This window comes from Hemicordylus capensis, chromosome 3 (genome assembly GCF_027244095.1).
Source record: "Hemicordylus capensis ecotype Gifberg chromosome 3, rHemCap1.1.pri, whole genome shotgun sequence".
In the NCBI taxonomy this organism is placed as follows: Eukaryota; Metazoa; Chordata; class Lepidosauria; order Squamata; family Cordylidae; genus Hemicordylus; species Hemicordylus capensis.
In genome coordinates, this window is record NC_069659.1 from 3,098,447 (window position 1) to 3,121,926 (window position 23,480).

A 23,480-nucleotide genomic window follows, 5' to 3' on the forward strand; every position below is an offset into this window, starting at 1 on the left:
TGCTCCAGATTAAACAGATGGTTTATCTCGCATGTACTGACACACCTAAAACCTAGGGCTGCAATGTTTATTAATCAACTACATTACTTAATTAAACAAAACGTGTTAGGTTTTGTTTAATTAATGTAATTGATTTATAAACACTGAGCCCTAGATGTGTCAGTATATGTACATCTGTTTATATCTGATAGACATGGTTTTAAATTGGGATGGACCAGATGGTGACCTGTGGGCTGGACCTGGGGATCTGGCCTCTGCTCTGAGGCCCTTTTGGTGTGCCACCTCTGAGTTTTTCCCTCCAAAATCAAGATATGTTGATTTTGCCCAGAGAGCTTTGCTTGCATTCTCTTGTGTTTTAAAGCAGAGAGGTTCCAGGGAGTGTTGGACTACAACTCCCATCATCCCCTGCCACAATGGCCAATGGGTGTTGCAGTTCAACAGCATCCGGGCGCCTATGGCTGAGAATCCCTGGCAACTGCTGTTGTCTCCCGCTTTGATTGTGCTGCCCTGGCCTCTTGTGAGTGTGGTTAGCTTGGGTGGCAAAAGGCACCCTGAGAATGCAGAAGTGAGTTCCCTCTGCTTTGTCAGTTCCCCTGATAGATTAGTCTGTTGGATGCATTCACGTGGATTAAAATGTGTCACCTTGCCTCCTCATTCATTCTGTGTGTCTGAAGACCACACAGAAATGCAGTGGCTTGGTCAAATGGATCCTTTGGTCAAATGGATCAAAAAGAAACCTAAAGATTCTTCAAGCGTGGTAGCCAAGGCAGGCTGTGGCTTTCTCTCTGGCAGGAAGAAGAGCCATAAGCAGTGGCCACTGCTAGATAGCACCCCTCTGGAATGGGTGCCAGGATATCTTCAGCTGGGAGTTTGGTTAGGAACTGGACTTTAAATATATAATTTTTTATTAATCAGTTTTACCTATCTTTTTAAAGAAAAGAAAAGGGGAGGGGGAAACCCAGAGCTTGTTTATTTTTGAAGCCGTATTTATGCGGTGTTTGCCTGTCCAGCCATTCTGTTTGCTGGATTTCCAAACCGATGCAGATATTTAAAATGGGGAGTAGCTTTTGTTTACGAATCAGTGAGTCTTCCTGTATCTTCAAAGAGGCAATTCTATTGCATTGCTGGTAATGTGCATATTTATTTTCACTTAATGCATCATTCAAAAGCCATAAGGTTAATCAACTTTTAAAAAATAATCTGTAAGTGGCTAAGGATATGAGGGTCTGCCCTTTGACTGGACCAGCTCTGCCCTTTTGACCTGGGCCGCCAGGTGTTGTTGGACTGCAACTCCCATCATCCTCAGGCCCAATGGCCATTGTGGCTGGGGATGATGGGAGTTGTAGTCCAGCAGCACCTAGGGACTCCCGGCTGAGAACCCCCGATTCAGACTATTGACTCTGCCAGCCCAGTTTCACTTTTAATCTGCTTTGGCTTTTATTGCTGTTCTTATCTTTACTGGTTTGCTTTATTTTCAAGAGTCGTTTTGCGTATGTTAACTGAGATGTTGTCACCTTATGCTTGGTGGTATGTCACTGTAAGCATCTGTTGGAAAGGTGTTGGGTACATTCCCGAGGGAGATCAATAATTCTGTGGTTGGCAGCCGCTGTCCAGGATTTCAAGCAGGGATTTTGACATTCTTTAATGGAGATAATGATCCTTAGCACTTGTATGGTGCTTTCTTGAGTGTGTAAAGTGTGCTTCACTTATTGTCGTTATCCTGGCTTACAGCAACCCCGCTGTAAGGTTTATTTGTTTCTTTAAAACATAGCCCCGCCTCTCCAGTACATTACTGCTCGGGGTGGCTCACAACATTTAGGTTTAGTCCCATATTAGGAACATAGGCAGCTGCCATATACTGAGTCAGACCACTGGTCTATCTAGCTCAGTATTGTCTTCACAGACTGGCAGCGGCTTCTCCCAGGTTGCAGGCAGGAATCTCTCTCAGCCCTATCTTGGAGATGCCGCCAGGGAGGGAACTTGGAACTTTCTGCTCTTCCCAGAGTGGCTCCATCCCTTGAGGGGAATATTGCAGTTGGGAAGGTGAGGGATTCCCGGGTGATGCCAGACTACGGTTCCCATCATCTCCAGCCACAATGGCCAAAGGCTGAAGGCCACAGTGGCTGGGGATGATGGGAGTTGTAGTCAAACATCATCTGGGAACTGAAGTTTGGGAAACCCCTTCACTGGGCCAGCAAATAAATGTACATATAACACTATGGCAAGGATGGCCAAGGTTTGTTCTAATGTGTGGCTGGTGGAGATGTGTTGTGCCGTACAAAATAAATAGTGCAATGGAAGCAAAGTTTCTTTTTAGTGCCGTTGGGCCTATGGCGAGGGCTGGCATTCCAGTGTGTTATTGCAGCTGTGTACTAGCTGTGCAAACTGGTTATGAAAGTTCAGTCTGTGCACGACTGCAAAGGGAAAGCAAAACACCTGGAATCCACTGCTCTCTGGAATCCGCCTGCTACCTGCTGGAGAAGAAGAGTTCTGTGCCATGCCGCCTGGAATTTCACGTTTCAATGAAATTTTAACATGTTGGTGCTACTTTGCATCGTGTGTGTTTAACCTTTTCTTTTTAAGTCATATTGGTAGGCCGGATTCTCAAATTTGGGTCCCCAGAAGTTGGACTACAAATCCCACAATCCCCAGCCAGTTATGGCTGGGGATGATAGGAGCTGCAGTTCAACCGCATCTGGGGACCCAAGTCTGAGAACCCATGGCCTAGGAACGTGGAGTGATTATTTAAAATGGATGATGTGGTTTCTCAGAAGTCCAAAGAAGCTGTCGTCTTTAATGCAAGTAAACCCAAACGTTCCTTCTGGCAAAGGGGTCGGGGTCTTCTGATGTGCCAGAGGTAGCCAGATGGCGGTGGCAAGTGACTTCTAAACAAACCGTCTTTCTCCCCGACTCTTAAAAAGTTGACTAGCAAGCTTTCCCTTGTCCTGCCAGTTCTACAGCTCGGAAAAAAGCTCTGTATTGCTTCCTCAAAAGAAGTCTTTTTGAGAACCTTTCTGTGGGCTTGTATGGAAATCATTAACAAATTCCCAGCACTCCAGTGTTGCTGGGAGACAAGGGGGTCCCTTGTTCTGCCCTGCAGGCAGAGTTAGGAAGATGAGAAGTCCTTCCCGCTGCATCTCTCTTTGTCCACTTGCGCTCTGCTTGGGCCCCCCCACCTGACCTCCCCCCCCCCAAATTCTTGCTAGATGGCTGTAGTTTCGGTGGAGAGGCTGGATCTTTTGATAAACACACATCCGGGGCCAGTGGAGAGCAGAATCTGGAAGTCACCAGCGTTGTTGTGGGCAAGAGAGTTAACAGTTTATTTGTCTGTTTGGGGGAGATGGACTGACTAATATTTAGAGACAGCCTGAATGGTTGGAGCAGATTGACGTTCCTGGCAGCCACTGTGAATCCCCCCCCCCCCACACACACACCCAAGGGTTGTTTGTACATGTGCAGGGGAAGAATTGCACCCCTCCATTCTGTGTTGATTTGTGGTTTCTCCGCGGGTGTGCGGGCAGCTGAACTTCACGGTCTATGTCTCGGACAAGACACATCAATGTGTCCCCTTTCTGGCTGTTTCAGAACGGACCGAGGTCCTGTTGGTTGGTGGCCCATCTGATCCAGGGGACCTCGCCTTGTGAGATCGGGTTACAGAAGCCTTGCTGTGACGGCTTCTCCCTGGCACCTGGAGATTACTCTGGTGGTGAGAAAGTGGGGCTAGCCGCCTGTTTCCATGTGGCTCAGCACATTCCAGGCTGTCTAAACACCACGTGATCTGTTTGGGGATGTAGCCATAATTTAGAAGGCCCCAGGCTCACTCTCTGGCAGCATCTCCAGGTGGGGCTGGGGAAGACTCATAAGAACATAAGAACAGCCCTGCTGGATCAGGCCCAAGAAGGCCCATCTAGTCCAGCATCCTGTTTCGCACAGTGGCCCACCAGATGGAACTGGAAGCCACAGGCAGGAGTTGAGGGCGTGCCCTCTCTCCTGCTGTTACTCCCTGCAACTGGTACTCAGTTACTCCCCACAACTGGTACCCCGCAACTGGTACCATTGAGGGTGTGTACTCACGTGGGCATGGTACCACTGAGGACATGTGCCAGTACTCACTGGTACTCCTGCCTGGAACCCTGGGAGAACCGCTGCCAGTCAGTGCGTGGACAATACTGAGCCCACGGACTCGGAATAAGGCAGCTTCCTATGGGCCAGGTGTGCAGCTTCTTCCTGTAAACCTGTGGGCCAGATTTGGGCGTCCTCCTTAACCAGCACTGCTTTTGGAGACTCGGGTGGGGGCGAGGCGTGCTTTCCCCCAGCTTTAGCTGATAGGGCAAGAGTGTCCTTTCCCGGCTTCATGAGGAGATGAACTAAGACAGTGGCCTTGGGTGGCAGTCATCACTGGGCTGCAGGCTGTATGGAAGCCCCTGCCTTTGACTTCTGCCCGGCTTAGGAGGGGGAGGGGGAGGGGAAGGAGCGATGGGGAGATACTCTGGCCCACCATGTTCCTCTCCTCCACTTTCCTCTTCCTCCCTTCTCCTCCAAATCTGACCAAGATGGAGGCAGTGGGGCAGACGTTTCCCCACCGTCGTGCCAGCATTTCAGTGTTCCGTTGCAAGTGCCTAAGGATCATGGGCCGCCCTTGCTGGAGGTCAGACCCAGAGGTGCACCTAGGTAATTTTGGAGCCTGGACCTAAAGGCCTTCGGAGCCCCCCTCCCCCCCGCCTGCTGTATCTCTCCCCACCCCCCACCCCCACACAGTATTTTTAATACGTGGCTTCTTGAGGGCACAAGCAGCAACTGAACTCTCAAGAATGTAAGGGTATAAAACAGTATATTTGTGCAAATATGCTTAGCAGAAACATTTCAACACGTAGCCTCACTTATTCCCGCCCCACATATTTCTTTCCGCACTCGCCCCTCTGTCTCTAAAGCAGAGGTCATGCTAACGCTCAGCCGTCCAGCGCAACACAGTGGCCACACCACCCGGGACAGACTCAAGAGGATTTGGGGACCCCCAGGGGGTGTGGAGGCGCTGGACTTGGGCTTGGAAGTCCAGGGGGAAGAGCGCCTCTGGTCAGACCTCGCCCGTTAGGCTTGATTGCTGCAACGTGCTCTCTGCAGGGCTGCCCTCAAAACACTTTCGGAAACTTCAGCCAGGCGTACAGTGCTGCCGCCAGATTGCTGTGTGGGAATAATAGATCCGAGCACATGTCTCTGCTATTATTTAATCTGCACAGGTTGCCTGTACGTTTCGCGGCTCAATTTCCAGAAGGCCCAGTGAGGTTCCATGTCTTGAAACATGGTGCTAACACTTCAAAGGTTGAAACCAGCACTGGAATCCAAAGTGCTGGTTTTAACCTTGACAGCCCTTAATGCAAGGGCTGCTTCTGCTTGGGTCCCCAGATGTTGCTGGATTGCAACTCCCGTCATAGGAAGCTGCCTTATACTGAGTCAGACGCTTGGTCCATCGAGCGCAGTATTGCCTGCACTGGCTGGCAGCAGCTTCTCCAAGGCTTCAGATCATTGCCCGCCTCACCTGGAGATGCTGCCAGGGACTGAACCTGGGAGCTTCTACTTGCAAAGCAGGGTCTCTACGCCTGCACTATGGCCCCATCCCCACCTTTGGGCATTGTGGTTGGGGATGATGGGAGTCATAGTCCAGCAGCCTCTGGTGACCCAAGGTTGGGAGCCCCAGCCTAAAAGGGTTAGGACAAGGTGCTTTGTTTCAGGAGCGCCTCTCTTCATGAGTCCTCCCCTCCATCCCTCCCTCCTCCAATATGTCCTCTTTTGGGACGTGGAACCTAACTGGGCCTTCTGGAAATCTGGTTTGGCAAGGCTCACAGCCAGATCTACCCAAAGATACGGCAGCCCTCTCTGCTCACCTGAAGTGAGAGAGGTCAGAGGAGACACTGGGTGCCTTCTGCTTTTCGACTGCCTCATCATGCACCCTCCACTTCCTCTGACGTGTCCGCCCTTCCCTCGCTCTGCTTTTGCTTTCCTTTCTCTTCATTCGGCTTTCACCCTGACTCATCAGGGGACCCTCGAAGGTTCAGGACACTGTACAAACTTCTCTCACACCCTGCAGACTGAGTGTTGTTGGGAATGCCCTGCCAGGAGATGTAGTGGGCAGCCCCAGAGAGAGAGAGTCTTAGAGAGCTGACTCTTAAAGAAACCAACCAGATGAGGCAGATTTGTGGAGGAGGATTTGACAAAGGGCTGTTAGCGTTTGTGGCCAACGGAGCCTTGTAAATGAGCCCACAAAGGTTACTTGACTGCGAAGAAAAACAGCAGCCGGCCTTCCCATGTAGGACTGTATTAGTCATCTGTGGCATATCGATGCCTGAGCTGGTGGAGCAGGAGGAAGGGATCACGATGAGAACCGTTTCCCTCCGGCCCCCAAAGGTGATATTATTTGCTCAGCCTTGGTGGCTGGCTGTTTACAAGTCCAAGCGAGATAGAACTTCCCTGTACAGAAGCAGCATATCCTGCTCTGAGCTCCAGATGCTGAAAAGAAGCAGCAAAGAGGACCCTTGCCTTTTAAGTTCTTTGTGTGGGTTTTGCGGAAGAATCTGACCGAGCAATGACGGAAACAGGGTGCTGGCCTAGATGGACTCTTGCGCTGATCCAGCAGGGCTCCTGTGATCTTCAGATGTAAAAGGGGCATAGACAAGTTCATAGAGGAGGTGTCTGTCAATGGCTGTTAGCAATGTGCCAGTGATATGCAGCCTCCAGGTTCAGAGGCAGTATACCTGAGAGTATCAGGTGCTGGGAGGAACCCAGCATGGGAGGTGAAGGCCCTTCTTGCATCCTTTATGAAAGGATCTCACTGTCCACTGTTAGAAACAGAATGCTGGGCTATATGCTCTTGGTCAGATCCAGGATCGCGGTTCTTATGAACACAAGAACCCTGTCTACAAGATAATGCAGATTAGTTACTGCTTAGTGTTATGAAGCGGTAACTAATCTGTGTTCTTTTGTGGATGCACTTCTGAATGTATTGTTCCAAATGCACTTTGCACATGCAAAATGGGTGACGTTTAATGTGCTTCCCCAGCAAACATTCAATGCAGAACAGCCCAGAACCCCTTTTCTGGGCATTCATGGTGGTGGTGCCCAATTTCTGGCTAGAGTTTTGTGAGCCAGGAAGAGGCACACCCCTCTGACTGCCTCCTGGAACGAGGGAGGAGGAGGCAACCTGGCTGGAGCAGAGCCTGCAATCCTGGGTGCTCGCTTAATGTATGGATGGCTGAGGGCTCGTTTCTATAGAGACAGCGGCTAAGGAATGTGGCTGCAGTGGAACTGGGGCTTGACCTGGAAGTTTTCCACACTCGGCTTTTAGCCCACAGCCCTGCAAGCTGTTGGGGAGCATTTCACACATGATTCGCTGCTCGTTAGAGTGCATCCCGATTTATATCTGGGGTTAAAAAATCCACCTTTTGCATCGTGGTTTTTTTTTGGGATAATGTTGAGTTTGCAGTAAAGCCTTGCAGAAAACTTGCGGTGAAGCCTGCTGTGTGGAGAACTCCCTGGTGGTGTTTCTCATGCAGCCCTGTGCCCCCTCTTTCCCCCGCCCCACCTCTGGCTAGTCCAGAGGACAGCATGAGCTGCAGGTGCACATGGTGTTGCAAAGAGGTTGGGGATCCAGCCTCTCTCATCAGTCAAACCATTGACCCCAGATCCTGGATCCCGGCCCTCTAGGGCCAAAGTTGCCCCATCTGGCATGGGGCCTAGGCAGGGCTCTGCTCCAGAGCGCTGCTGCCCTGGCTGCTTTTGATCTCCTCTGCACTTTGCTTTCAGCTCCAGGAACCACCCTCTCTGCCTCCGGGGTTGTCTCCTTTGTCAACATTGGCTGTGCTGGACGTGGCAGCCGATGGTTCCAGGGCCGTTCTGCTCTCTTGCTGGTCTCCTCTGTCACGGTTTCCGAGAGAACTCTTAAAAAAATAGTGCTTTGTGGGAATTGCTCTCGCATTTGGGCTTGGCAATAAAGTGCTTCATCCTGGCTCCTGCCCCACTTGCCAGGATGCTTTTGCTTGGGCAGGAACTGAACCGAAGCCCTCGCTGCCTCCTAGGTCTCTTTGCAATCATGGGTGAGAGTCTGCTGTGGTTTTCCAAATTTCACTGTGCTGAGGTGCTTGTTCACAATGGGTTCTCAATGGACCCAAGAACAAAAAGCCAATTCATGGTGGGCTGGTCATGCAACGTCCAGCGCCAAGTGCTGAAGCCAGCATGGAGCAGATCCTAGTGCTTAGTTTTTAATTAATTGCATGCATATCCTGCCCGTCCTCCAAGGAGCCCCAGGAGGTATATATGCTTCTGCCTCGCTGTGTTTTGTCCTAATAGTAACCCTGCAAGGTAGGCTAGGGTGAAAGTAGATGATTGGCCCAGGGTTACCCAGGAGGCTTCATGGCTGTGTGGGACTTGAACCTGCATTTCTCCTAACCTGGTACTCTAACCATTGCACCACATTGGCTTTTGATTGAAACCAGGGGCTTTGGGGAGACAGTGAGTGTTCCTTTTGGCAGGACCTGGCGGTGGCCTGTCCTAAGGCTTGGCTTGGTTTGGCCTTCACCAGCTTTTGGCATTCATGCAGAGCTGGGAATCCACACAGTGTTCCCCAGGACAGCCGAGGGCCCCTCCCATGTTTTTGAAAACCTGGCATCTCCGTGACATCCTACAAGGAATCCTAGGAGATGTCTGTGATTTCATGCTGCCTCACTGGTGGCCATCAAGCTTTCCTGGCCACTCAGTTGAGCTGTAAGTTGGGACATTCCTGGATCGAGTCTGACCTCTACCATGAACTTGCTTTGGTGGCCTTAGGCAAGCCCTCCCTCTCAACCTCGGCACCCTAGCTGACACGTGAGGATAATACTGATTGACCTTACAGGGATATTGTAAGGAGTGCAGTTTGGTAATGCGCATGACACACTGGCAATCCTGAAAGAGAGCTTTGCAAATGCCATCTAGCTGTGATTTTGCAGTTGGACTGGCCCTTTTAGCATGAGTGTACTTTGCAGAATGTCCCAAGACTTTGCAGGACAGAAGAACATAGGAAGCTGCCATATATCGAGTCAGACCCTTGGTCCATCTTGCTCAGTATCGTCTTCACAGACTGGCAGCGGCTTCTCCAAGGTTGCCAGCAGGAATCTCTCTTAGCCCTATCTTGGAGATGCTGCCAGGGAGGGAACTGGGAATCTTCTGCTCTTCCCAGAGCGGCCCAGTCCCCTGAGGGGAATACCTTGTAGTCTCCCATTCAAATGCAAACGAGGGCAGATCCTGTTTAGCAAAGCGGACAATTCACGCTGGCTGCCACAAGACCAGCTTTCCTCCCTGGGTCTCAAGTCACCCTCTGGCCCTCTAAGGATCTGGAACTTCTTCGGCCCATCCTGTTCTGTTTCATAAGCACAAGGAAGGAAAAGGCGGACCGGAGGCAAAAAGGAATGTGACTCTTTCACCTTGGGGTTCCCAGCTGTTGTTGGACTATAGCGCCCAGCACCACCCCCAGCCACAGTGGGCTTCAGGATGAGGAGAGTTGTAGCCCAACAGGGACCCATGTGGTTGACCATGCAGCTCTACCTGACGAATGGCCAGCCTGCAGGCAACATGGCTCTCGGGCAGGGCAGGGCAGAGCGGAGCCCCTGAGCTGCTGCTGGGAAGTAGAGGTAGCCGCTCCTCCTCTGAGCTCCCTTCCCAGCTGGTTAGGATGATCCACAGCCGCCGCCGCCGCCGCCCTGAACTCTCTGTAGGTAACAGAGAACTCTAATAAAGGTAAATTTGGAGGAAGCTGCAGCAGTTAAACCAGTTTGTAAAAAAAAAAAAAAAAAGCAGATCATTGCATTGGCAGCTGTTGTGGCGGCTCAGGGCCTGATTCAGAGGCTTGCTTGCACAAGCTAGCCTGCCGTTAGGATGTGGCGTCCTGACTTTGGAGTCATCCTAGTTTCAGAACTCCCAAGGTTCTGTTGTTGCTGCAGGAACAAGCACACTGGCAAACGTTATGTTATTGTTTTTTTAAAAAAAATCCTGCCTTATTTTTACAAACAAACAACACCCTGAAAGTGGCAAACACTTAAAACTGCAAGACTTTAAGCATAAAGGACAGCAAACAATCCTTGCAGATTGCAGCAGCAGCAGCAGCAGCAGCAGCAGCAGCAGCAGCAGCAGCACATAAGCCAAGGAATAAGATCTCAGTGGACCAGCAACACAGAACACAAGTCCACAGCAAAACAGAAAATAAATAATAATAATAATTATTATTATTAATAAAATTAGCTAACCCAGGGGTTTTTGACCTTGGGTCCCCAGCTGTTGTTGGACTAGAACTCTCATCATCACCAGGCACCATGTCCATTGTGATGGGATGGTTGGAGTTGAAGTCCAACTCCTAACCCGGTTTATCTGACCACTTATCAGCCACAGTTGCTTGCAGCCGTGGCTGGCAGACCCGGGGAGGGGAGGGGCGGGATCCCCACAATGCACCGCACACTGGCGTCCTGGCACCCTGACTCTTGGAGCTACCAGCAGGAGCCCGTGCTCGTCTGGGTGGGCAATCCGCCCGCCCAAGGAGGAAGAATTTCTTGTTTGCGGGGAAGGTACATGGAACCAGCCTTCCCCACAGCCCCAGCCCTTCTCACTGCTTGTGAGAAGAGGCTCCTAGAGTCATACGCTTGTGTGAACCAGGCTGATAAGAATCACATTTTTGTCGCCACCTTCCCCCAGGACTCAATCTGGTTGGGGAGTCGTGGTGAATTTCCGTCCTTCAGAATTTCATGGGTGGAAATCAGGGCACTCTTGTGTCCTTGCTGGTCGTAGCTCTGTTCTCCAAGCCAGGCTCATTTCCTTCACTCCTCTGCCCTGCTGCTACGCATGGCTGAAGAATCTCTCCCCCCACTGCCCCCGGCTGTGTTTATTTCCTGTAAGGATTGCTATCTAATTTTGTTCCCTCCCACACCAGCCTTTGCTGGCCTAGCAAGGTGTGCTGCCAGCCGGTCTGGCACGGCCTTCGGCAGCAAGGTGTGCTACTGCATTGACCAAAGCAGCTTCCTTGGTAAGCACACTGAACAAAGTTGAGTAGAACATTTAGCCTCACCTATTGGAGGGCCTGATTGTTCTGATGCAGGAGAACTGCAAGCCAAACATGTCAAGAAACTCTTTATTTATTCAGTGGGTAGTTGGTCTTTGACAACCCCTCTCAGCTGTCAGACCATTGCAGTTTCAATTGTAAATAAGCACATAGAAGCACAATTCCACAGCAGGACCAGATCACAGTGATCTTCCAAAGATACAGACAGGAAGTTGCCCAAACGGGGGCCTTTGCAAGTCAGAAGGGAAGGGGTTAGGCAGGCCCTCTAAGGAAGAGAGTTCCAAGGTCTCTGGGCACCACAGCCAAGGAGGCCATGGACCCACCCACTGCACTGTGCTTGGAGAAGGGGGTGTGGAGCAGAACCTTCTCAGCAGGACTGCAAAGATGGGCGGAATCCTTTAACTATCCTGGACCCAAGCAGTTTAGGACAGGGATGACCAACTGTAACTCTCCCGTAGTTGTTACTATTTTTATTTATTTAAAACAGTTACATCCCATCCCTGCAGTACAGTACTGCTCGGGACAGCTCACAACAATAAAAGTAACATAAAATTTAAAACCATAAAGCAGAGCATAGAATAAAATCAATTAAAACAAACCCAGTTAAAAATAAAAGCCCAATTAAAACTCATGAGACTGTGGTTAAAAGGCTTTAAAAGGCAGCTCTAAACAGGCAGGTTTTCATAACTTTTTTTTTTAAAAAAAAAACCCCAAACCCTAAGGGGCAGGGAGCATGGCGAAGCTCTTCTCGGAGGGCATTCCAAGGGGCCACAACCGGAAAGGCCCTGTCTCTTGTCCCCGCCAATTGAATCTCACTCAGTTGGGGGTGGCTGGGTGGGTTTATTGGCAGGCTGCAAGCAGGGTTCTAGATAAGAAGTGCAGGGCCCTGGCAGATTCCTATGGGTGAATGCAGTCCAACAGATACCCTGGCCCCAAGCTGATATGAGCCACCCCGTGCAGTACTATACAGGAGAGACTGGATATAAATATTTTTGATAAATCAATAAATGCAACTCCTCTCACCCACCCACCCCTGCCACCACTGTGTTGCAGTCCACCACAGCTGAAGAGCCTTGGGGTTGGTTGGCCACCAGTGGTCCCTCTAATCTTTTCCATCTCTGTGCGGAATGAGTTTTGGTCTGGGTGGCTGTATGAAGGCAGGGTGTGCGCACCATGTGCATTCAGAGTGGCCCCTGTGTTCCTTTTAAAAGTGAACCTAGATACAGGCCCCTTCAAATGAATGGTACAAATAAGATTCAACCTGAGTGGGATCTAAAATGAACCGAGTGGACATCCAGAAACGTGTGAGAGTAGACAGGTGCGCACGCCTTCGTGGGAACACTGTTGTCCACCCTGGCTTAGGGCATTTAAAGGAAGTAACCAGCCCTTTCGGCACACTTCCAAGATGAATGGAATTCAGTGTTTGTTTTTTAAAAGTGCATGCTGCCAGGATTTGGATAAGCAGAGGCTGAGGGAGTCACACATTGGCATTTTGCACCCCGGTGTTATCAAGAGGTGCCTGGCCTCATCTTCTAGAGAATGGGAGGGGAGGTGACAGAAACCGGCCCCCACGCATGTCCACACTATAACACCCTTTTGAAAAGGTGTTTCCCAGCATCTCCCCGAGAGGTAAAACGGAGAGAGGAGTTGGAAAATAAGGGCTATCCCTGTTCAAGGGGGCAGTTGGGGTTCCCGGGAGTGTGTGTGTGGCCTGCCTCCTAACCCCTGATGTCTCTGCTGACTGTGACACACGGGATGCACTCTGCAGTAACTCAGAGACCTTCTCATCACTGGAGGCCTGCCTTTTTGAAAAGCTGCTCCAGGGTTGGGCCCGAGGCCAAATTCAGCCCTGGGCTTGCCCCTTGGAAAACTCTCGGGAGATTTGGACTTCCAGGGCTGGGGCGAGTCTGGGGTCCTTTGAACCCTCACCTTTGGGCACCCTTCAGAGCCAGGCCCTGGCTCAGAGAGAGGCTGCTTGAAATTAAAGGGGAAGCCACACCAGAGGTTTGTTCCACCGAATCCCTTTCTTCTTTTCTGTGCTAAGCAAGCCACTGTCTCTTGTACACTTCACTGGGGGCGGGGGGAGAGAAAGAAAGGGTGGGAGAAGTGGCAGAGAAGAAGCCGAGTGACTCTCGCTGCATTTTCTGGTTGCACTGAGAGCAGCAAGGGAGGAGGAACGGGAGCCCATTGGGGCGTCTCCTCTGTGGCGGGGAGGAGGGGGTGCCCCAGGGAAAGCGGATGGGGCTGTTGCTTGAGCTCAGAGGTGCCTTTTGTGACCCAGACCGGTTGGACCTGTTGTCGGCTGGCATTCTGCCTCTGCCATTTCTCCCCGCTGTTGGATTACCTCCTGCTTTTTTTGTTTTGTTGTTCTTTTTTTAAAAAATAATTACTGTTAATTTTTCAGACGGGATGAAACATTTTGTAAAACCTACATTATGACAAAGAAACAGTTAATGATATTCTCCCAACTGTCAGCATAATAAAACATTTCCTCCCCCCTGCTTTATGCAACATATAAATATGCATGACTTTCCAACCCAAACTCCTTCCTCCATTAAACGCGCAAATTTAAAAAATCCAAAACCAAAGCAAAACAAATTGCTGCAGTCGCAGAATCACCCAGTTCCTCCAGAACGGTTGTGTTTGATCTGAGGTTGAAGGCCTGTATACATTAGAACAGGGATTGCTAACCTTGGGTCCCCAGGGGTGGTTGGACCACAATTCCCATCATCAGTAGCCTTTGGCCACATTGTGGCTGAGGATAATGGGAGTTTTAGTCCAAACCCTAGGGACCCAAGTTTGATAACCCCTGCATTGCAAACTTAAGCTGCTTTCAAACCAGTATAACCATTATGGCTTCCACTAGGCATTTTGTTCTCTGAGGGAACTGGAGAATGAGACTGGGATGATCCCCACACTGAGAGAGACTTTTCAAGACTAGAAGAGATCTGCTGGGTTGGAGCAAATGTCCGTCTAATCCAGCATCCTGTGTCCAATAAAGGACAGGCAGATGTTTCTGGGAAGCCCCCAAAAACTGAGCTGAAGACCATCTAGTTTGTTCCTCGAGCAATTAATCTTCAGGAGTAGAGTGCCTCTATGCATGGAGGTTCCATTTACTCTTGACTGTTAGTTAGTAATAGCCAGTGATAGATCTATTCTCCAAGAAGTTTATAAGACACTGCTTTCCTGGAACAGCAATTATCAGTGTTCTTTGAAAAAAAGCCAGGGGCTGTTTAAACTATGTGGTTACAGTCTGTAGTGTTGAGGTGAGTTCATTAAAAAAAAAAAAAAAGTCCTCAGACATAAGTGACTGAATTATATCTTCTTGTAGTTCCTGGCGAGTTCAGTTCCTTGTAATTGCAGTCGGACGCGTTTTGAACTTAGTTACTTTTTCTCCTGTGATATTCTCACGAGGACAATGCACCTCCAACCTCCTCCTAGTTCAAAGACGTTTTCACCATTTTTTCAGGACCATCTTTCTTCTATAGGAAATTACGCCCTTATTGTAAAATTTAAAGAGCCACAAGTCCATATATAATAAGCGTATCCATCAGAAGTTTAAAATTCAAGCTTCTTGCAAAATGGCATTGATGAGGATGACGTTGTTCCTTGAAAGAAAGTCTGTGGCTGTTTAAACTATGTGGTTGCAGTCGGTTGCAGTCTGTAGTGTTGACATGAACTCAGTGGTGAGACTGAAATGACTTGCGGCTTCTGGGAATTCACATCCGCTGTCCTGGGATTGCCTGATCTCACTAGCCGCATTCAGAGATGTCTGTACACTTATACATGTGTTTGTGTGAATGACTGTACCTGTCAGTGTTCTCTCTAAGGTGTGTGCTCACACATTTTTTGGATGTCTGCTCAGTTAATTTTAGATCCCGCTCAAGTTGAATCAGGAAGGTCCCACTCTGAATGCACATGGTGCGCACACACTGCCTTGATACTGCTGCCCAGAATAAAACTCATTCCGCACACAAATTAGAGAGAATACTGGTCCCTGTGTTCATTTTAAAAGTGAACCTAGATACAGGCCCTTCAAATGCATGGTACAGATAAGAAGTGCACATTTGTACCGGAGCTCAGCATAACATGTGAACGGCTGTACCTGTGTACATGGTACACTCATTGTAGGAGGGTTGAACATGAAGTGTGGTTGGGCTTCCTGTAGCCTGGCATTTGCTGACCTCTTCAGGCATTCTAAAAGTGGGTCCAGTGTCCCCAGAGAGGGTGGAAAGGAGTTCGCTATGCTGGCGCGTCTGGTGGCCACATGCCCCTTTCTTTCCCTGGGTTCCCTTTCACTTACCTGCAGCGTCCAGTGTCGAATCTGGGAAACTGTATCCTGCATTCTGGAAACGACTTTTGGATTGCCTGAAGGAGGCTCATCTCAAGGCGTGAGCAAGAGGCAAAGTAAGAAGGAAGCTTCTTGCCATGCCTGGGCAGGTCAGTTTTCAGGCCCCACCTCTGATACCATCACAGTGTGGTTGCTGCCTTCACGTGGTCAGGGTGATGGATGCACCTGGCAATTATGTGGGTCAGCCCGATTGGGTGCAATCCATAGGATCCCTCTGTGGAGAAGCAAGGGGAGACTGCCAGCCTTGTGGCTGGTTTGAAGGAAGATCTCTGGTTTCTGATTGCAGCCTTCCTGTGAAGGACGGACCCCAAGACCCCAAGGAGCCCCTGGCCGCCCCACCGGTTCTCTTGCCGCGCCAGAAGCTACCAGAACACCAGAGTGCCCCTGAGTTGCCTTTGAAGCCCGCCCTGCAGTTGCAGTTTGGTGAGTGGACGTTTGCTGTAACCCACCAGGTGGAAGACCAAAGCGGAGCTGGACTGAATATTCACACACACCAGAGACTTCTGGTTATTTTTGCAGGCGTCAGATACAAAATGTCATTGCATTTGGTGAAATTGAATCCAATTACAGAGTAACATTGTATGTTAGCTTTGAAACAGAGCCCCTGGTGGCGCAGTGGTAAAACTGCCGCCCTGTAACCAGAAGGTTACAAGTTCGATCCTGACCAGGGGCTCAAGGTTGACTCGGCCTTCCATCCTTCCGAGGTCGGTAAAATGAGTACCCAGAATGTTGGGGGGCAATATGCTAAATCATTGTAAACCGCTTAGAGAGCTCCGGCTATAGAGCGGTATATAAATGTAAGTGCTATTGCTATTGCTAAATACGGTCATATGTACTAAATACTGTTGCATGTCGCCTGACGCCAACACTGGGTTCGACAGACCAGGGGCTGGACTCTGTTTAAGGCCGTGTCAGAAATTCACAGTGATGCCACCTCCTGCTTGGTGTGTCTCCACAGATGATTCTTGCTATGTGGACTCCCCGTTTGTCGGAGAAATAGAAGCTCCCACGGAAGAAATGACCGAGAAGGTGAGTCCATAAGACTTTGGAGCGCTCCTCCTCCTCCCCCACCCGCTGTGCTCCAAAGGGAGAGCGGAGGTGGGCATTACATTACTGCAGGGGGACCAACCGGAGGTTTTCCAGCTCTTGTGGGACTACAGCTCCTAGTATCCCCAGTTGCATTTTATTGGACGATGGGAGTAGTAGTCATCAGGTTGTTCACCCCAGCCTAACTGCATTGTTCTGGCAGGGCCCTGGACCATCCCCTGATTAGGATCAAGTGTCAGCCTTCCTCATCCTGAAGACTAAGGACAGATAATGTGTGAGTGGTGGGGAGACAGATGGAACATGCCATTAATGCAGAGAATCAAAATTAGGTCTCGGCTAACTCCCCACCTTAAGTGGTGCCGCGGGGAAATGCTTGACTAACAAGCAGAAGGTTGCTGGTTCGAATCCCCGCTGGTACTATATTGGGCAGCAGCCATATGAGAAGATGCTGAATTGAAAGGCATAATCTCATACTGCATGGGAGGAGGCAATGGTCAACCCCTCCTTTCCAAAGAAAACCGCAGGGCTCTGTGGGCGCCAGGAGTCAAAATCGACTTGACGGCACACTTTAACTTGCTCTCGGGTTTTTGAGTGCGTTTGTGCTTTCTCTAAACCCGCCCCCCGCTGCTTTTAGCTTGTTTTTAATTCCTTTTGGTTCCCTTTTCTCCGTTATTTGACCTGCATAATTTCTTCAGCAAAGTCATTTTCCAGAATGGAATGCAAGGAAAAGTATCCCCTCTGTCTTCTACCGCTCATCTTGTCCCCCTCCCCAACTCAGGGTGGCCAACCGGGTTGATGGGACTCCAACTCCCATCAACCCCCCCTTCAGTAAACTATGGCTGGGGATGATGGGAGTTGGAGTCCAACAGCTGGGAAGCCTCAAGTTGGCCACCTCTGACCTGTATTCTTTCAAGGAGCAAAGAGGAAATTAGGGAGATGGCTTTTGCAGGGGGGCAGAGTAATCATCGCCATAATGCCACCTGGGGGGCCGGATTCTGCTGGTCTCTCTCCTTTGGAAATGAAACTGTAGATACCCAAAGCCCTGAGAATCTTCTCTTTCTGGCTCTGGCCGGGCAGAATCCCATCTCTGTCCTGCGGCCACCCTCCACAATATCTGTGGAGACGCAGACCCTTGGATGTCTCCCCCACCACCCATGGTCCTGAAGGACCCCTTTCAGCTGCTGTGGGGCTCTCTGTGTGCTGCTCTGCCCGGAGGGGAAACTGCTGACCTTGCTTCTGAGAGAGACTTCTCCACAGTGGTTCCTGCTGCTATTAATAAAGGGCCCGGCTTTTGCTCAACATCCTGTTGTGTTAAGCATCTGAAGCTTGGAGGGGACAGAGACGATACAGCCTGGAAGGGGCCACCATGGTATAAAGCTCTGCTTTTTACTCTTTCCTACTATTTGCATCTGTATGGAAGGTGACATTCTAGACGGTGCTGGTGCTTTAGATAAAAGATGCATGGAGGGTTTTTTTTTCTCTCCCTTTCTTTCCTGGACTTATTATTAATTATAAATTGGGGGAAGCCATAAACGAAACGCCTAGTTGTGATGGCAAATTTGCAATTTTCCCTTTTTGTTTTTTTGGATTGCCATAATGTTAAATACTGTGTTGTAAGACTGCAACATTCAGGCCCAGTTATGACGATACTTCAACATGTGATCAGATCACGCCCAAGGAGGCCCATCTAGTCCAGCATCCTGTTTTATACAGAGGCCCACCAGATGCCTCTAGGAAGCGCACAGGCAAGAGCTGAGGTTCATCCCTCTCTCCCGCTATTACTCGCTTGCAGCTAGCATTTAGAGGCATCCTGCCTTTGAGGCTGGAGGTGGCCTATAGCCCTCCGACTAGTAGCTGTTGATAGACCTGTCTGAATTTATCTAAACCCCTCTTAAAGCCATCCAGGCTGTTGGCTGTCACCACATCTTGTGGCAGAGAATCTTAGAGGTTAATTATGTGTTGTGTGAAAAAGTACTTCCTTGTATTGGTCCGAAATTGCTTGGCAATCAGTTTCAAGGGACAACCCCTGGTTCTAGTGTTGTGTGTGAGAGAAAAATGTGTCTCTCTCCACATCATGCATGATTTTATAGACCTCAATCATGTCTCCCCTCAGTCAGCTAAAAAGCCCCAGATGTTGTAGCCTTACCTCGTAAGGAAGGTGCTTTAGGCCCCTGATCATTTTGGACAAAAAGGGAATAACTGCAAATTTGCCTCTTCTGCAGCTTCTCCAGTTCTTTCACTCTATCCACATTGGTCTGTCCGTATGGATTTGTTTTCCAAGTTGGTATAAAAAAACCCAGGTTTAAAAGTATCATCTAAACTGGCCCTTAGCTGACTTAATTGATTAGAATAATCCAGGGCTTCTCAAGGGTGGGTCCCCAGCTGTTGTTGGATTAGGGTTGGATTATAACTCCAGTTATCCCCAGTCACAGTGGCTTTTGATTACAAATATCTCAATTCATCAATAATCTGCCCTTGGTTAATTGGGCAGCAGATTTTTTATTAAAGGAGATCAGGGGGTGGGACTAAAGCCCTCCAAATTCCTGCCCCATTCTGGCATTATATGATTCATGATTCTACAGTTGACTGCATACAAGCCCATGGGTGGCAGTTGTTTTCATAAAAGACGCCTTCCCCTTTCACACACAGAAGGCTGGTATACCTCTTCTGAGATAGTGCCTGTTGTAAAATATATGTCCATCCTCAGAAAACAAAGAGATACTGCTGTTTTGTTTGTCTACAAATCTGCCCAAATTTAATTGGCAAATTAAAACCAACTGAGTAAGTTTTTTTTTTTTTAATGGAGCGACAGCTTCCTTCTTTGCTGTGTTGTTTGCTGTAGAGTTCCTGTGGATGAGAGAACAGGGCTTGGTCTTAGTTCCCCATCTGTGAAATGGAATCAATCATGCAGGTGCTCTTCCCAGAGCAGCCCCATCCCCTATCTTACAGTGCTCACACAATTAGTCTCCTATTCAAATGCAAACCTATCGCTTTTTAAAGTAGCTGCATGCTGAGCTCTAGGGCTGTGTGAACTGGCTTGAGGGCTTGCCTTTGAGCTGGACCGGGCCCTGTTCGGCTTGCTCTTGAGCTAACATCCCCCCCCCCCCCCGAGATGGCTCAGAGCTGTTTCAGGGGTTCTAAGTTTTGGGTTTTTTTAAAAGACTCACCACGGGGTCTGGGGCAGTGGTGGCCGTGGGTGGGGGTGGATTTCTCTTCCATCTCCCCTTCCCCCACCAGCCTTCTCCTGGTCTAAAAAGGGCCAGTTCTGGTCTTTTCTCCAGTGGTGGCAGCCGTTTTGGAGGCGGCCACGTGTGCCCAATGGGCCTCTGCATGGCCTGAGTCAGGACACCCCTACTGAACACAACACCACCAGGGCTGCCTGTAATGTGCACAGCTACACCCGGCTGATTGGGAATGCCAAGGTTGCCTTGGACATCTTCATGGGGGCCACTGTTTTTAATGATTGTTTTAAACTGCACGTATTGTAAGCCACCTTGGACCCTTTGCCAAATTTCGAATTAATTAAACAGTCACAGACCCATTATAAAATAAAAATGTTGGCCTTGGATCCTTTGTCCTGGCTTAACCATTCTTGCCTTCTCTCTGCAGGAGGAGGCAGAGACCACGCCGGAGACTCAACGACGCTTCCAGCGGTTCAACAGCCTGCTCAGTGAAGACGAGTTGATTGAAGATTATTACAAAGACGAATCTTCTCCCAGGTAAGGGTTGTCTTTGATGTGCTGTATCTCTGCATGTGAGCATTATGACTTGGGAATATCTTGCTGCAGCCCCTGTTCAAAGGGTGAATCAGAGGCAGAATGTTCTAGAAAGAGCAGGAAGGAACTGCTGGGTCAGCTGACACCTTATTACACAGAAAACCTACGACCAAATCTAGACTCCCCCCCCCCGCCCCCATTAAAGTAGTTGCAAACTCCAGTTGGTTTTTGATTGGCGCCGTGGTGCTGGGAGAAGGAGTGTTTAACTCTTTTCTCCTGCTGCTTTCTGCCTGGTTTTTTGCCCCAGGGCTTGAGGGGAGTATTTAGCTTCGCAAAGGAAAGGGTTAAATGCCCACCTTTGCAGCTGCTAGCAGCTGGGCAGCCCCTCTGCTGCTGTGGCTCAGAGTAGAAAATAAATCAGTGTAAATGCTGTGTGTGTGTGTGGGTTTAAAGGTTGGGAGATCTGATCATGTAGTTTGGCCCTGTAGCAGTCTGGCTTTCTGCCTCCATCACTTCTCTCAACTTTAATATGATCTCTACTGTATTATAGGAACATAGGAAGCTGCCTTCTACAGAGTCAGACCCTTGGTCCATCTAGCTCTGTATTGTCTACAAAGACTGGCAGTGGCTTCTCCAAGGTTGCAGGCAGGAGTCTCTCTCAGCTCTATCTTGGAGATGCCAGTAAGGGAATTTGGAACCTCCTGCATGGAAGCAGGCAGGTGTGCTTCCCAGAGTGGCCCCATCCTGCAGTGTTCACATGTAGTTTCCCATACAAATTCAAACCAAGGCAGACCCTGCTTAGCAAAGGGGACCATTCATGCTGGCTACCACAAGACCAGCTCTCCTCCCTTATGATGATTGTGTTATGTTCAATGCCTAGGAAGGCTGCCCTTGCCAGACCCTGCTGGGGAGTTTGGTTTTAAATCTGGACAGCTGGTCATCCTTTGTTCCAATTTACACTAGAATTTGCTCATGCCTAACAATTCCTGAACTTGTTCACTTTGTTTTCATGCTCTGGGTTTGCATGGGAGGCTGAAAAGAGGCAGAAGCCTCTGCAAAAGGCCCCTGTGCCGTTCTAGGATACAAAGTGTGCCAGCCTCTCCCACCCCCGCTGCCCACCCCCAGTTATACATTACCCAGGATAGCGCTGGGAATGGTGTGGAAAGTTATGTGCCAAGTTATGTGCATTCCAGCCACTCTGGCAAGCGAGGGGAGGCCCGCCAGGTTCCTCTGGGGAGGCTGCTGCTGACTCATCCCGAGTCCCTCTCTCTGCCATGCTGGTTATAGAACTGTGTTGTGGAAGAGCTTTGCCAGAGGGGGAATGCATTCTCCCTGGCGCCTGGGAAATGCGGGCAAAGGTTGCCCTGTCTCAGACAGGCATTTGCAATTCCAATGATGGGAGAGAGCCCTTGCAGTGGAGGCCTGCCTCCTCCAGCTTGCTCTTAGGGGCCAAGACTCACTTCTGTAAGGAGGCTGAGGTGTGGAGCATAGCAAGGGGGAGGAGGCCTTTGGCCTTTGGGGAGAGGGAGTTTGCTTCAGCCCTTGCTTTGTCATGGAAGGCCTGTAGTTATTTTGGGCCATGAGGGGTGGGCCTTGGAGGAGAGCTGGTCTGGTGGCAGCAAGCATGAATGGTCCCCTTTGCTAAGCAGGGCCTGCCCTATTTTGCATTTGAATGGGAGACTACACAGGTGAGCACCATAAGATATGCCCCTGAGGGGATGATGGGGCCCGCTCTGGGAAGAGCCCCTGCCTGTTTGCATCCAGAAGGTCCCAAGCTCCCTCCTTGGCAGCATCTCCAAGGTAGGGCTGAGAGAGCCCTATCTTGGAGATGCCATTTGTTCTGTACCCATGGGGTGTGCGTAGTAATTTATATATTGTATATTATATATGCTGAGAGTTGGCAGGTATATATCATTTCATGCCTCTGATGAACTAAAATGAATGCGAGAGAACAACCACTGAAATGCATTGCTGCTCTCCAAATGGCCATCAGCCTGCATTGAATTTCCCAGTGGCCAAGGATTATCGGCCATCCATCCTTGTTCTTAAGACAGCCAGAAGCTGTAACAGTGCAGAAATAACAAAACGATGTGATCATACTCGGCCAGGAGAAACAGTGATATCGTTGAAAATCAGCAAAAGGTCTGCTGAATGACTCATGGGAGACGTCCTGCTCCAGGAGGTTATCGTCTAGTCCATCTAGCCACAACAGAGCAGTTGCTGATGTGACGCTCCTCCTTTATGCTGTCGTCATCACACAGAGGGCCTGCAGCCGCTTGGCAGAATGGGATGTTGCTGTTGGATAATATTTGTGGGGGCGGGTGTACGTTGTTGTTGGTTTTTATGCAGTACCATAGCTCCACATGGTGCTTTACAGGTGAACGTAAGCAAAAATGGCAGGGTCCCTACCCCAAGGAGCCTGAATTGCAATGGATACCGCTTAAATATACAGAAGAAATTTCAACAGATAACAGAGGCAGGGCAAGGATGCTGGTGGCTGAATGAGTTACATGTAGTAGTTGGGCTTTCCTGTGACTGAAGATGGAAGTCAGCTCTACTTTACAAATAAAGCAAACCAATTTTGTCCCTTCTCACATTGTGAATCTTAAGAACAAAAGGACAGCCCTGCTGGATCAGGCCCAAGGAAGCCCATCTAGTCCAGCATCCTGTTTCGCACAGTGGCCCAGCAGATGCCTCCAGAAGCCACAGGCAGGAGTTGAAAGGGGCTTGCCCTCCCTCCTGCTGTTACTCCCCTGCAACTGGTACTCAGAGGCATCCTGCCTCTGAGGCGAGAGGTGGTCTATAGCCACCTTGAGATTCCATCACATCTTAAGTCATTTGATGGAATTATAGGGACTTAAAAGTTTTCTTGTTCCACAGGGAGGGCTGCTGATGTGCTTGCTCTGCCTCCTGAGCGATGGCTTGAGTTTTGGGGCACTGGGCGCTTGTCTCAGGCCGGGTCAGCTACCAGTTCCTGTGCCAGAGGACATGCAGGTGTCAGGAGCTCCCTTTAATGGCATCACCCCCATTCTGGCTTTGTGTCCCCCTCACAGCAACCACTACTGGAATGACGGTGGGCTGAACTCCTTCTATCTCAGGAGCTCTCTGGCCTTTCGTGCATTGAGCCCCGACGGTGACAGCATGGACAGGTCCGACTCTTCGGCAGTACTCTCCCCTGTCTTCAAAGCAGGATGGCTGGACAAAAACCCTCCGCAAGGGTGAGCAAACCTTATCTCTAGACCTTTGAAGTTACAAGGAAGCAGATTTAGGCTAGACATTAGGAAGAATT

At 49.7% G+C, this 23,480-nt stretch overlaps 1 protein-coding gene across 6 annotated transcripts in view; it reads left to right on the top strand.

The window, feature by feature from the left end:
- The window catches only part of ARAP1 (ArfGAP with RhoGAP domain, ankyrin repeat and PH domain 1), a 192,906-nt gene that overhangs the window by 87,651 nt on the left and 81,775 nt on the right, over positions 1-23,480 (top strand). For 5 of the 6 annotated variants that reach the window (XM_053306340.1, XM_053306342.1, XM_053306341.1 and 2 more), the window contains 4 exons: positions 15,715-15,851; positions 16,387-16,457; positions 20,085-20,194; positions 23,245-23,409. In XM_053306340.1, coding sequence (XP_053162315.1) covers positions 15,715-15,851; positions 16,387-16,457; positions 20,085-20,194; positions 23,245-23,409 — 483 coding nt within the window. Of the gene's footprint in view, positions 1-15,043; positions 15,518-15,714; positions 15,852-16,386; positions 16,458-20,084; positions 20,195-23,244; positions 23,410-23,480 lie in introns of those variants that run through there. The other variant, XM_053306344.1, reaches the window with a different exon arrangement.